Source organism: Polistes fuscatus, unplaced genomic scaffold (genome assembly GCF_010416935.1).
Source record: "Polistes fuscatus isolate 324 unplaced genomic scaffold, CU_Pfus_HIC Scaffold8, whole genome shotgun sequence".
Classification (NCBI taxonomy): domain Eukaryota; kingdom Metazoa; phylum Arthropoda; class Insecta; order Hymenoptera; family Vespidae; genus Polistes; species Polistes fuscatus.
This window is the reverse complement of record NW_025113162.1, coordinates 2,732,366-2,745,518: the sequence shown is the minus strand read 5'-3', so window position 1 is coordinate 2,745,518 and position 13,153 is coordinate 2,732,366. Positions and strand designations below refer to the sequence as shown.

Here is a 13,153-nt window from a genome sequence, read left to right as displayed (position 1 = left end):
ACACATTCATTTTCGGAATGGTGGAAGAAATTAATGCTACGAGATGTATATATTTACAAAGGTTTTATTGACTACAAATATAAAGGGTGTGTTATAATTATAACACAGTAAGCGTATGTTCTTTTTAATTTTTTTAATTTTAATTTACCTACATACATTCTTTATCAATAAGAAGCTATTTTAATTTTGGTTTAGATGTTTCTTTATTGTATGTATTCGTGGAATTGTATTCCTCATAGACAGGAAAACTTTTGTATCCACTTTCTTCAACAGGTAATCCAGTTTCATTTAAAGCTTTTTGTTCTTTATTAGCAGCTTCTATTTTCTCTGCATTCATTTTTTTAATCATAGCAATTTTATAATTTTTCTCTATTTCTTCGAAAGTTGGTGGTTCCTTCCTACGATATCTCAACCAAGCTTCCCACTCTGCGGGTAGTTCTTGTTCAAAATCATCATTTATAGACTTAAAATATCGAGAAGGTAGCTTTTTTTTAGATGTGGCTTTTACAGCTACTTCGTAATATTTAGTTCCATAATAATCTTCTCCCATTAACTTGGGTCTATTAAAAGTAGGTTTAATTGATGCTAAAAAATCTCTAAATATCATTTGGAATAAACCACGTTGTCGTCCAGACATCTTGGCTTTTACTTCTGCGTATAAAATAAATAAATTTTAATTTAATAAATAACGAAAAAAGAACTGTTCATTATTTAATTATTTTCAATGCAACTTTGGAATTTTCATCATTACAAAGTAAATAACCTAAAATTTTATGTTCTTATATGAGTTCGAATTTACAGAAATTAATTAAAGTGTTAAAGTTTAATAAAATAATATTATTATATAAAAAAAGGATTTATATCTTTTTCTATTTATTATAAAATATGATAAATTCGTCGCAAAGAAAAAAGCGATACAATATGATACAAATTATTTGATAGTACCACATATTTGACAGTAACGTTCTACACATGTCTATAGTATTTACGAATATACAAAAAATATGTATAGCAATCTTTTTTAATTTCATTGTTGAGTAAAAAATATAAATGTAAATTTGTTATTGTCATTTAATTGAATAATTAGAAAGAAGAAATTGTTCATATTATTTTTTCATGAATTCAATTAAATAGGTTATCGTTAATTTTTTGAAAATTTTTTTAAAAATAATATTATTTTTAATAATTTGAATAGAGTATTATACTTGATTTAGAAAACAAAATATAAAAGTTAAACAAAAATTATTAAATAAAGAGAGAAAATTATATATACAAATAAAAACTTGACAGTTCTTTTTTAAATTAGTTTTCTATGTTTAATAATAATATAACTCTAACATTACTATATTAAATAAAAAGAAATAACGAATTTTGTGTGTGCCAAAAGATTCTTCTTTTATAAAAATAAGAAAACAATAATCTTTGGCTAAACACTAAGGCGCAGATTATGGCTTGAAGTGTCTAATGAGATTAGATTTATATAAGGCTTCGATGAGAACGACATTTGCAAACATCGATATCCCGTAATTTAATAAACATTTTTAGAAATGCTTCATTTCAATTACTTGTAACGTTTCAGATTCGTAGAGTTGCGTTTACCTTAGTTCAAATATTATCGAATCAATTGTTGATAAGAATCACATGGGACAGAGAAAAGGTATCCACAAAGAAGAAACGTGAAGTTCGAGTCGAAAAATCGTAGTAGTTATCGAATAGCGATATCGATTAATCGTTCAATAACGAGATACTGACAACGTCAGACTTAAAGTAAAAAAGAACATCGTGCATACATGTATATGTATGTCATGCATATGTAAATATGTATATACCTATATATGTAATATATATACATAGTTTTTTTAGGTTGATTTGATGACGATTATATCGAGGGATGAAAAGATGTCGCATTGCGAATGCAACAAGAGATACTTACAAGGGATTGGTGGGGGGAGCGCGTGAACGGTGCCGCCCTTGCCGATTGGTTACGTCACTTCCAGGCGTGATGGAGTGTCGTGTGTGATGTGCGTGTGCTGAAAATGGCCGCGTATATCGAGGTCTTCCGAGTTTACTGATCCACGGCTGATAGCTTCATACGCTTAACTTTACCTATTTGTACGTTAGTGAATTTCTAACAAAACGTGTTGGTGCGTGCTAAATTCAAAGAAACGATTGTCGTGCCTTTCTATCTTAAAGTTTAATCAATATTTGCGTTCTTTACAAAGAGAAAGAGAGAGATAGAAAGATATCATTCGTATACATGGAACTTGTTTCCTTGGATCCTCAAGTCGTGAAAGAAGGAAGGTGAGAGACGGAGGACGTGCCGCATATTTTCATCCCACGAACGTGTTCTCCTTATGTTACCTTCGATGGTCGATAATATCGTGAGTTCAACCATTTGTTGAATTTATAATAACAATTAAATTATTTTCGAATAATTCTTGCCATCGTTTCGATCGAATGATCGGCAAAAAAAAAATATATATATATATATACACACGATAGATCGTGATTGGCTTTCCTATGGATTTTACGAACAAGCACGAGCTTTACATTCCTTATTTTCATGAAATCCAATGTAATAGGTTGTACGTTATTTCCAATTAAACGAACTTTTAATTTGTACTTAAATGTATTATAATTGTATTTGTTAAATAATATTGTTTTTCTGATATCTAAATCATTCTATGAGAAATGAGATTGGAGTTTCGAGGATGATGGAGAAAGTGCATTCGCCGTACGATGGCGGCCAGGCATGACCGAATCCTGCTTGTCAAAATTGTGTCAACCGCGTGACCGCTGAACGATACCACCTGCCTAATTGTTTTTGATTAATAGAGCGTTTGAAAGTGAACGATACGTATGTTTCCTTCCTCTTCCGTCACATCCTACGTTTCATCTCGATTCATGTATATATTTATATACCGACTATGACCGAATGTGCGGTAACTGTTTCTCTCTTTTTCTCTTTCTTACTCTTTTCTCTCTCTGTCTCTTTTTCTCTGTTTCTTCTTTAGTCTATTCCCTTCTCCTTCTTTTCCTCCTCCTTCTCCTATTTTTTAACGCGATAATTAGTGCGAACAGAGATGAATAAAACCACGGGATTTTCGCGGAAGTTCTCTGTGTTCGGTAATAAAACATTTTTGCACTTCCGTAATAACGTTCAACATGATTTTCGATCGCTCACAAGTAGGAAAAATTTGGACATTATTTTCTTTTTTATTTTTCTTTCAAGCAAACCTTTATTTTCTATCTTATGTACATTTAAATCCCCTTTGAATATTTGGATTTTATAGTTATTTTATTAAAAATACATTTAAATAATCTTAATGTAATTATCTGTGTTTCTATATAAACTATATTACCATATGTAATGGTAATTGTATGTAACTTGGATTTTATTTAATATTAGTAGCAGAATATACTGGTCGTATTTGGAGAAGTAAACATCATCCTAAGATTTTCTTCGACCTTAATAAGCCTTGCGTTTTACGATTAATATCATTTTGATAGCATTTATCAGTACAACATTTATCAAGTATAATGAAAAGAAAAAGAGATTTGTTTTATCTGCATTTTTATGTAGAAATTTTATAACATTTTAGTAAGATGTTGCATTATCGCGAATCATTGTTTTGCGAATGTATAGAAAAATTGACAGTAAATTTGAAAATATATTAAAAATAATATATTTTATTTTAACTTGTGTTTCAGAAACCTGCTACATTTTAATAATGGGTTACATTTTCAATATGGATATTTACTTTAGTTTATATCAAGGTACTCATTAATTAATGAGCAAACTTATAGTTTATCAAGATGCGGGAGAGGTCTGCTATGATCCCCTGGTATCCAGCGGGGATCTAAATTAAACTAAGTAACAACAAAATAGTTTGATTGCTATATAAATCAAGATGAAAATGGAAGTAAAATCATAATATTCAGTCTTCGAAGAAATGAAATCTTTATGTACTGAATGAGAATTATACTTTCATGAAATATTTTTATTGGGCTTTTTGTGGTCATATTATATACATAATTTATGTACCCAAGTATTTGAACTGCGTATAGAGACATAATGTAATTACAGTGCAAGTTAAGTTTATATACACAAGTGTGTTAATAAAAAGAAATCACTATGTCGTTTTTATCGAATTTAAAGAAAGCATTCCACTTCGGTGGCAATGACGCAAAAAAGAAAAAGTTATATAATAATATTAAAATGGATTGTAACCCAGAAGAATTCTGGGAAATGGTCGGTGAACTTGGAGATGGTGCATTTGGAAAAGTTTACAAGGTATAAAAATTATATCTTAAAAATTATTTATTTTATTTATTATCTTTCTTCATTTTATAATTGATTATAGGCGCAACATAAACAAACTCATCAGTTGGCTGCTGCAAAAATGTGTGCATTGGAAGGGGAAGATGATCTTAGTGACTTTATGATTGAAATCGATATATTGTCTGAATGTAAACATCCAAATGTTGTTGAATTACATGAAGCATATTTTATAGAAGGCAAATTATGGGTAAGTATACTTGGAATTAACATCCAATTGATATATACAAGAAGCATTATTTTAATTTTAACAATAACATAATATTTACAGATGTTGATTGAATACTGTGATGGTGGTGCTGTAGATTCTATTATGGTGGAGTTGGAGAAAGCATTGACAGAAGGTCAAATATCATATGTGTGTCAGCATATGGTAAAGGGTCTAGCATTCTTACATAAATCCAAAGTTATCCATAGGGATTTAAAAGCTGGGAATGTTTTATTAACAATGGCGGGAGGTGTCAAACTTGGTAATAATATTATTGCTTTGAATTTGAAATACAACTGCAATAAAGAATATAATGTATTTATTTTGTAGCCGATTTTGGGGTATCTGCAAAAAATAAGCATACGTTACAGAAACATGATACATTCATTGGTACACCATATTGGATGGCACCAGAAGTTGTACTATGCGAAACATTTAGAGATAATCCTTATGATTTCAAAGTAAGTACCATTGATTGATTCTCTTATTATTTCATGTAATGCAATGAAATTTTTTACTTATTTTAGGTGGACATTTGGTCCCTTGGCATAACTCTTATAGAGTTTGCGCAAATGGAGCCACCAAATCATGAAATGTCTCCAATGCGTGTTTTATTAAAGATTCAAAAAAGCGATCCACCAAAGCTTGATCAACCTGGAAAATGGAGCAAAGAATTTAATGATTTTATTGCAAAAGCGCTTATAAAGGATCCATCATCACGACCCACAGCTGAAGAATTGTTAAGACATCCATTTATAAGTAGAAATTTGGATTCTAAACCAATAAGGGATTTATTACTTGAATATAAAGCTGATGTTGTCGAAGAAGAACTTGTCGATGAAGAAGCTGAGGTAAGATACATTATTGTATATAAAGTTTCATTATTACTTGATAAGATTTACTTAGATATACATATTTATATAATTATTATATACTGTTAAATATCTTTTATGGATCTACAAAATTGTATAACAAAACCAATGAAAATTTGAAGTTAAAAATATTTGATATAGACAGGCATAATAAAAATATATTTTTACATGCTTACATTATATTAGAAGGCCAAAAAAGCAAAAAAACACAGAGAACAGTATCAACGTATTGGTAAGCTGCTTTTAAATGAAAAACATATGTGTATACAGAAAATTTTTTATTAATATTTATTACTTCATAATATATTTAAATAATTTAGCAAATTATAAATTGTAAAATTTATTATTTTTACATGGAAACATATTTATTTCTTTTGTTGACATTTTTACATATTCATACATTTTGTATATTTACATTTTGATCAATATGTTGTTTTAATTTTGAATATTTGGCTGTGCATGCGGCTCTCCTGGGCCTCGCCAGCCCTCTCATCCCTGTACTTGTCAGGTTAGTAGTTTCAATAATAGAATGTCAATATTAATTTCTTCATTATCCCCTCACATGATTTCAAACATTATATTGAATTCTCATTAAGTATGTAAATTTTTAATTATGCAAATTTTTTATACTATGTTGACTTTGGTGTAGTTTTGGTATGTAGAAAATGGTATACCTCCGTTAATTTATATTTATGTTATATTTATTACAAGATATATATATATATATATATATATTAAGATATATATATATTGTAAGAAAATATATGAATTTTTTTATAGGAGCAGCGCACATCTCAGCTTCCTTTGGAATTGGAACAACTCGGAGATGACTCTGCATCTATGCGCAGTGATGGCGATGTTAAAGGTAATGTATTATTTATATATATATACATATGTATTCAAAATAATGTTTAAATAAAATTTCCATCTGTATATATAAATATATATCATGTGATGTAGTTGCTGAGAAAGAAAATCTTACTCCAATACCTATATCCACGAAAAAAGAGGATAGTCACAAAAGGGAGATGAATAGAGATGGCGAGAAAGAAGATAGAAGTAAGAAATTGCGTAAAACTGAATCGAAGGAAAATATGCACGCATTGAACGAGAAAAAACAGGTAAAGAAATAATTCGATACTATAAGCAATCTTGTTACAGAAAATATTTTAACATTTTTAAATTACACTTAGGCACCCAAACCTCCAGCTACAGTTGAAAATAACGAACGTAGGATATCTAGAGATAAAGGTCCTGCGCCTCCACCTCCATCGGTTCGTCAAGACAACAAAAATGATGAAAAAGAGAATTATGCCGATTTGGCAAACAAATCTAGTGCCATGGAATCGTTAAATAAAGTTAAGGATGATAAACAAGACCGTAATTTATTGTCATCGCAATCAGTGGGAGTAGAAATGGAACAGCAGAAACCAAATACTAAAGATCAGATAAAGATAGGAGCGTCTAATAAAAAACAAGATGAATTAGATAACATAGATAAAATTAATTCAACAGAAACGATTGATAAAGCGTTGTTTGCTTTGAGTAAATCTAAAAGTATTGAGGAGAAACCAAAATTAATGGATAATGTAAATATACTAACCAAAAAATCGAGTTTAGATGAAAATCGAAAGTCGGCTCCTATCAAGCCAACTTCGTCGGAGGAATGGGTAAAACCAGTGTATAATAAGCAATCATCTCTCGAAGAGAAGAGCAGGTATTTTTAATTATTTAGATAAAGTAATATAATATTTAAAGTTTACTATAATCTAATTTTATTTTTAGGTCCCAATTAGACACTTCGATAGAAGAGCAACGTAAATATGAGAAACATTTAATAGAAGATAACATGAAAAATTTGGAACAAAAAAGAAAGTCTGTAGAAGATAAACTGAATGCAGTTTTAGAAAAACGTATTTCTATGGATACACAGAAAAGGATAAGCACTACATCGATTGAAACATTGAAACATGCATCTGATATAGCAAATGTTACTTTATCAGAAAAGAATAGCATGAAAGCAAGCTCTACAGAAAATATTAAGACAGATTATGGTCTGAATAAAATTGAAAATGTTTTGACTAGTCATAGCGAAGGTTCTTCTAGAAATGATTCTTTAGAAAACTTTACTGATGAATTCCAAGATAAACATGAGAGAACAAAATGGTTAAATAAGGAACACAGATTAAAAGAAGATAGTAGAGAAGATAAAAATTATGAGCGTCAGAGTTCTGCTGTTAATGTATCTGTAATAACATCAACACCAATTAGAAGTAGAAGTACGTCTCGAAGGAGTAGTGCGGATAACATAGTTGTTATTACTGGTAAAATCCTATTAAAATACATTTTTAAACTTTATTAGTGATTCATTCCAAAATATATATTTTTTTATTTGTTTGTTGTATCAGGTAAATCTCAAAACGAGCAAGAGGTACGTTCCAATAGATCAACAGTTCGCATTACAGCTGATTCTCCGGATCCATCTAATAGTCTTGCAAGTAATGTAAGTCAAGTTACCGTTGTCACTACACATCCTCCAGTGTTAGTGGATGCAACAGCAACAACTCCTTTACTACGACGTTCTTCCCCTACATCTGAGGTAGTTATTGTTGCGAACGAAACCAATAAAACCCAAGTTAACGAAAATTCGACCGACGAGGATGGTTTCCCTAGTCTAGATAGTTTGGAATATACTCCACAGGAGCAACCCATTATTCTTATGGATACCTCCAAACGTGTTGGTAAAAAGTTAGACGAGTCTGAAGTTATTATCGTCAGTCCTATTGTTGATGAGTTACAAGATACTAGTCATGTCTCTGTTGTCACTGTCGGTGACGATGGAGAACGAGTAAAAGATTCTTCTATAAGTAACAAACATAACGTCGTTAGAACTGGTTCTTCGCACAGCAATTTAAGTTTGATTGAACAGATAAGTTCGAAAAGCGATAGTGGCGATGAAATAAGTAAAACGTCGATGGCAATTACAGGAACAACTACTGATAGAACGGATCTTAACGACGTTGAAAAAAATTCGAAAAAAATGAATGGTTTAATTAAAAATGAAAGGTCGGTTGTTGGGCATCGTATTGAAGACAGAGTTGTAACATCGGCAAAACAAAAAGATGATTACGTAAGAAGTTCGAAAGATAAACGTGTATCACCGGATAGTTTTGAAGGGTCAAGGTCGCAGAGTGATTCAGGATCGACGAGATCGCATACACCGAGTAAGAGCCTTGATCGTTCTGATGCCGAATCGATTTCTACGACGATAAGCCAAGATAGTCGAGGTTCAAATAAAGAAAATCATTTATCTCACGTTCAAACTACGGAAGGTGAAGAGGAAGTTGTTCTACGTCGAAAATCTGATTACAGTCGGGATGTATCTCGAACACCTAGAACGAAGGAAGATATACAAATGATGAATTTGAAGAAGAAAACGAGAAAACGAACAAGGAAATTTGAAATCGATGGTGTTGTTGTTACAACGACTACATCCAAAGTTATATATGGCGATGATGAAAATGGTAAAGTCTATGACGATCAAATATTCCGGAAACAAGAATTACGCGAATTAAAAATGTTACAAAAGAGTGAACAAAAACAGTTTCAAGATCTATCACAGAAATCACAATTCAACAAAGATCAACAAGAGAAACGATTCGAACAGGAAAGACAACTGCTAGAACGTGGTGCTGAAGGAGATTTAGAAACGCTCGCCAGACAACAAAGACAGCAAATTGAGCGTGCAGAAGCTCAACAAGAAGCTGATCTAAGACTAGCATCAAAGAAGATTCGTAGCGAACAAGAGAGAGAATTAAAACAATTCCGTGAAGGTTTGAAACAAGAACTGCGATTACTTAAACAAGAGGTTGACTTAATGCCTAAGGAAAAAAGAAAGGGAGCTTTTAAGGTACGGAAAGAAAAACTTGAGGCTGAACACGAGGAAAGAGAAAAACTTTTCTTAGAAAAACTTAATGAAAGTCATGAGATGTCATTGCGAAGATTATCGGATAGTCATAGAGAAAAAATAGCTTTAATGGAAAGACAGTTTCTACAACAGAAACAGCAAATGATGAGAGCTCGAGAAGCAGCTATTTGGGAGCTGGAAGAACGACAGATACATGAAAGACAACAATTGCTAAAGAGACAACTTAAGGATATATTCTTCTTGCAACGACATCAGATGCTTATTAGACATGAAAAGGAATTAGAACAAATGAAAAGAATGAATCAGAGGAAGGAAGATGAATTAATAAAGCGTCAAACGGTAGAACGTAGAAACCTGCCTAAAAGGATTCGAAATGAGATGAAAGCACGCGAGATGATGTTTAGAGAGTCCATGAGAATTTCAATGTCTTCTGCGATTGCTTCGGATCCTGAAGCTGAAAGAGAGAAATTGAAGAAGTTCCAAGAGAATGAGAAAAAGAGGTATAGAGCGGAACAACAAAGATTTGAATTGAAACATTCACGTCAACTCGAAGAAGTTAGAGCTCAAAGTGATGCTACCATCAAGGAATTAGAACAGCTACAAAATGAAAAGAGAAAAATGTTGATGGAGCATGAGACATTGAAGTTAAAAGAACAAGAAGAAACGTATAGCAAAGAACTTCGGGAGTGGAAGGCACAATTGAAACCACGAAAACAGGTAAATAATTATATAGTATTACAATGTTAATTTTATGTCCTTTTAAGTGAGCGCAATTTCATATAAGTAATAAAACATGTAAGTTATTCAATTCTGATCATTCTTCTTTGCTTCTACTATTAATTTTCAAACTATTTGCTTATTTACTGTATGATTCCTAAAGACTATATTTTCCTTTTATTATTTCTGCTTTTATTGAGTTTGGCTCCTATATACGATTTTCGAATTTAGAATAAAAGTCATTTGGTCAATTTGTAAATGTAAAATGAGATTAATTATTGACATGATGTAGATTAGATAATATACATATTGCATATTAATGGTATAGTAGAATTAAACGTTTTTGAGACTTTGTAATTATTACAGTAATTCATCCTTGTAACTATGATCTTCAATGAGCTATACAAAAAAAGTAAAGTAAATTATTGAATTAAATTGTAATCTACTTGTTGTAGAAGATAGAAGCTGAGCTGGCGACTGAAATGGAGGCATTGGAAGCTCGTTACCGAGATTATTTGCCCTCTGGTCTTAGTGGTTTCTCTTTACCTTCCTTTGAGTATTCTGATATATCATTTCCTAACACCTTGCAAAAATCTTCTCGCTTACCTCGATCTACTCCAAATTCTCCATCTCCGTTTATTATACCTAGAGTCTCTCTTAGACTTACTGGTTCGGATACTACTTCCACAAATGGCACGCTTATTCGAAGTCGTTCTAAACCAGATCTAATGCCATCTTGTCTGTCCCGTAGATAGTACTTGCCAATATCATGTATCATACATTCATCTTGTTTATTGATAAATTTGGATATATAAATATGAAGAATATGACTATGTTTCATTAAGTTAACACATACTTAGTATATTTTATAATATAATCCTACTATATAAGTACATGCACGATATATATTGAACAAAGATAAAGATATTTATATTTCCAAATTTATTTTATTTCTCTTTTCAATAATATAACATTCCATGTGCTTCTTTTATTGCTATTTTCTTTATACTATACACTTTATATGGAGTTGGTACTAATGATTATATTTTAACTTATGAAATAGATATTGTTTATATATATATATATATATATATATATATAAATATATGCATTTAAGAGATGTGGATTACAGATAGCCACTTATCTATATTTTTCTATTAGATTATCGCTTAAGTTATGATAGAATACATTAAAAAATAACACTGTGGCTAGGTTTATATAATATATTAAGATTTTGAAAAAGAGAGTAAGTAAAAAAAAAAAGTAGAAAATATTTACACATAAAGCAGATACTAAAATATTATTTTATGTGAATTATAGATGAATCAGTACAATATTTACGAATATTTATTACAAAAAAGACAAAACAAAAAAAAAGAAAAATATTTTAATATATTCAAGTACCAACATTGGTATGTGATTTACAATTTCATTTGATTAGTTATTATGTCATTAAAAATGTGCTTTTTATCACAGCTTTGTAGTTTTATTTTCCATTGCAGCTTTATTATTATTATTGTTACTATTATTATTATTATTATTATTATTATTATTATTATTATTATTATTATTATTATTATTATGATCATTATTATTATTATTATTATTGTTATTGTTATTATTGTTATTATTATTATTATTATTATCATTATTATTAGTCATACGAAAATTACATATAAAGAGTTCGATTCATTTTATATTCTAAAGCTTAAATATTTATGTTAAGAAAATAATATGGGTAAATGTGGTTACTGTTGGTTTCATGCTATGTTTTGTTAAGTAGTAGAACTATGTGATAAATGCTTTTTTTTAAAGGATTCTTACGTGGGTATCTAATAGCAAACATGCTAATTTGTAATTGTAGTCCTTGCGCATAAATATTCCCACAAGAACCTTTATAAAAGAAAACTATAAAGAGATACCACAGTCGGATTTGAAAAGAAGTATTATAAAAGTTATTGAAAGGTTAGTTAAATCTGTTGTATGCTACTATTTTTGTACACTTTGTTACAGAAGATTTAGAAAATTGCCTTGTGCCATACTATTCCAGTTTCTCTAAGGTTAAATACTGTAACAAGTATTTTTTTAAATAAATCTTTTTCTAGCTAATAGATCATTAAGCATTCTCATTTCATATTACAGAGACTTGAAGAACAATTTGCTCTTCAATTAGAAGAACAAGAGGCAATTTATGGACCTAGTGCGATTCCATTATGTTTACCAGCAGACCTTCCTGATCTTACGCATCATACTGCTGGTTCTACACGCAGTTCATTATCTTCTGTAAGCGAAGGTTAATTCTGAAAACATAAAGGTATCCAATAGACTCAGTGTTTGCTAATGTTACTGAGACACAACGATTATGCTTACTATTTTTTGTAATCAAGTCCAAGAGAGTGATTTGATAAGAATAAGTTTTATTTTTCACTGACATTCTATTTTGTATTAAGGAATGAGAGTGGAAATATCTATACGAACGTATCATTGTTATTCAAATAGCGGATTGCAAATGCAGTATTTGAATTATATATATATTACAGAATATATATTAATAATTATTGTTGAGTAAAGACTGCTGTCAACAATAAATAATGTTAATTGAAGTAATTGTCGAATAAGCCGATTTCCATAAGAATTTGGACAAACTTTTAGCCTTTGCGAAAAGGGACTTTTCATTGAAAAATTTACAAATTTTCATAATGTAGATTTAACGTGATTTTTATATATATATATACTAGATATGTTGCCTAATTTAATTATCTTAAATTACTAATTAATAGTTTGATATGCAAGCGAATTCTCGAACAAAGATTTATCTAATGTTTCTTGAATTTATTCAAATTCTAAATTAAACAATTTTCAAATAATTCAAGATTATTAAGTTAGGCGACTTACTCTCAGTATATATGTCATATATGTATATAAGAACCATTGAATCGTGAGATAAATTTTTATAGATCGTTGAATTCGTTTTTTATTCTCTATAAAGATATAGAAAAATAATGCGTTTTCGCTAAAAATTAAAAAATAAATAAAACGACGATCTTGTCTTCAAAAATAAAACAAAACCAAAAATAATAATTTTAAAA

General features: G+C 30.0%; 2 protein-coding genes across 10 annotated transcripts; one reads left to right on the top strand and one right to left on the bottom strand.

Annotated features, from left to right (window-relative positions):
* Positions 1 to 48: 48 nt before the first annotated feature.
* On the bottom strand, positions 49 to 2,010 carry LOC122525097 (NADH dehydrogenase [ubiquinone] 1 alpha subcomplex assembly factor 2). Of its 2 annotated transcripts, none has more exons than XM_043647728.1 (2): positions 1,934 to 2,010; positions 49 to 651 (listed from the first exon to the last, which is right to left on the bottom strand). In XM_043647728.1, exon 2 carries the CDS (start codon positions 635 to 637, stop codon positions 176 to 178), a length of 462 nt encoding a protein of 153 aa, XP_043503663.1. In that variant the 5' UTR covers positions 638 to 651; positions 1,934 to 2,010; the 3' UTR covers positions 49 to 175. The 2 variants fall into 2 exon arrangements, with proteins under 2 accessions (XP_043503663.1, XP_043503662.1); XM_043647727.1 differs by lacking the exon at positions 1,934 to 2,010 and adding an exon at positions 1,600 to 1,758.
* Positions 1,965 to 13,026, top strand: LOC122525094 (serine/threonine-protein kinase 10). Of its 8 annotated transcripts, none has more exons than XM_043647710.1 (14): positions 1,965 to 2,301; positions 3,712 to 4,294; positions 4,365 to 4,529; positions 4,611 to 4,809; positions 4,878 to 5,008; positions 5,075 to 5,398; positions 5,606 to 5,651; positions 5,872 to 5,927; positions 6,200 to 6,284; positions 6,380 to 6,540; positions 6,613 to 7,136; positions 7,205 to 7,743; positions 7,828 to 10,064; positions 10,520 to 11,306. In XM_043647710.1, the coding sequence occupies exons 2-14, from the start codon at positions 4,136 to 4,138 to the stop codon at positions 10,817 to 10,819; spliced, it is 4,926 nt and encodes a 1,641-aa protein (XP_043503645.1). In that variant the 5' UTR covers positions 1,965 to 2,301; positions 3,712 to 4,135; the 3' UTR covers positions 10,820 to 11,306. The 8 variants fall into 8 exon arrangements, with proteins under 8 accessions (XP_043503645.1, XP_043503646.1, XP_043503644.1 ...); XM_043647711.1 differs by having other exon boundaries at positions 1,965 to 2,381; positions 5,881 to 5,927; XM_043647709.1 differs by having other exon boundaries at positions 1,965 to 2,381.
* The last annotated feature ends 127 nt before the right edge of the window (positions 13,027 to 13,153 follow it).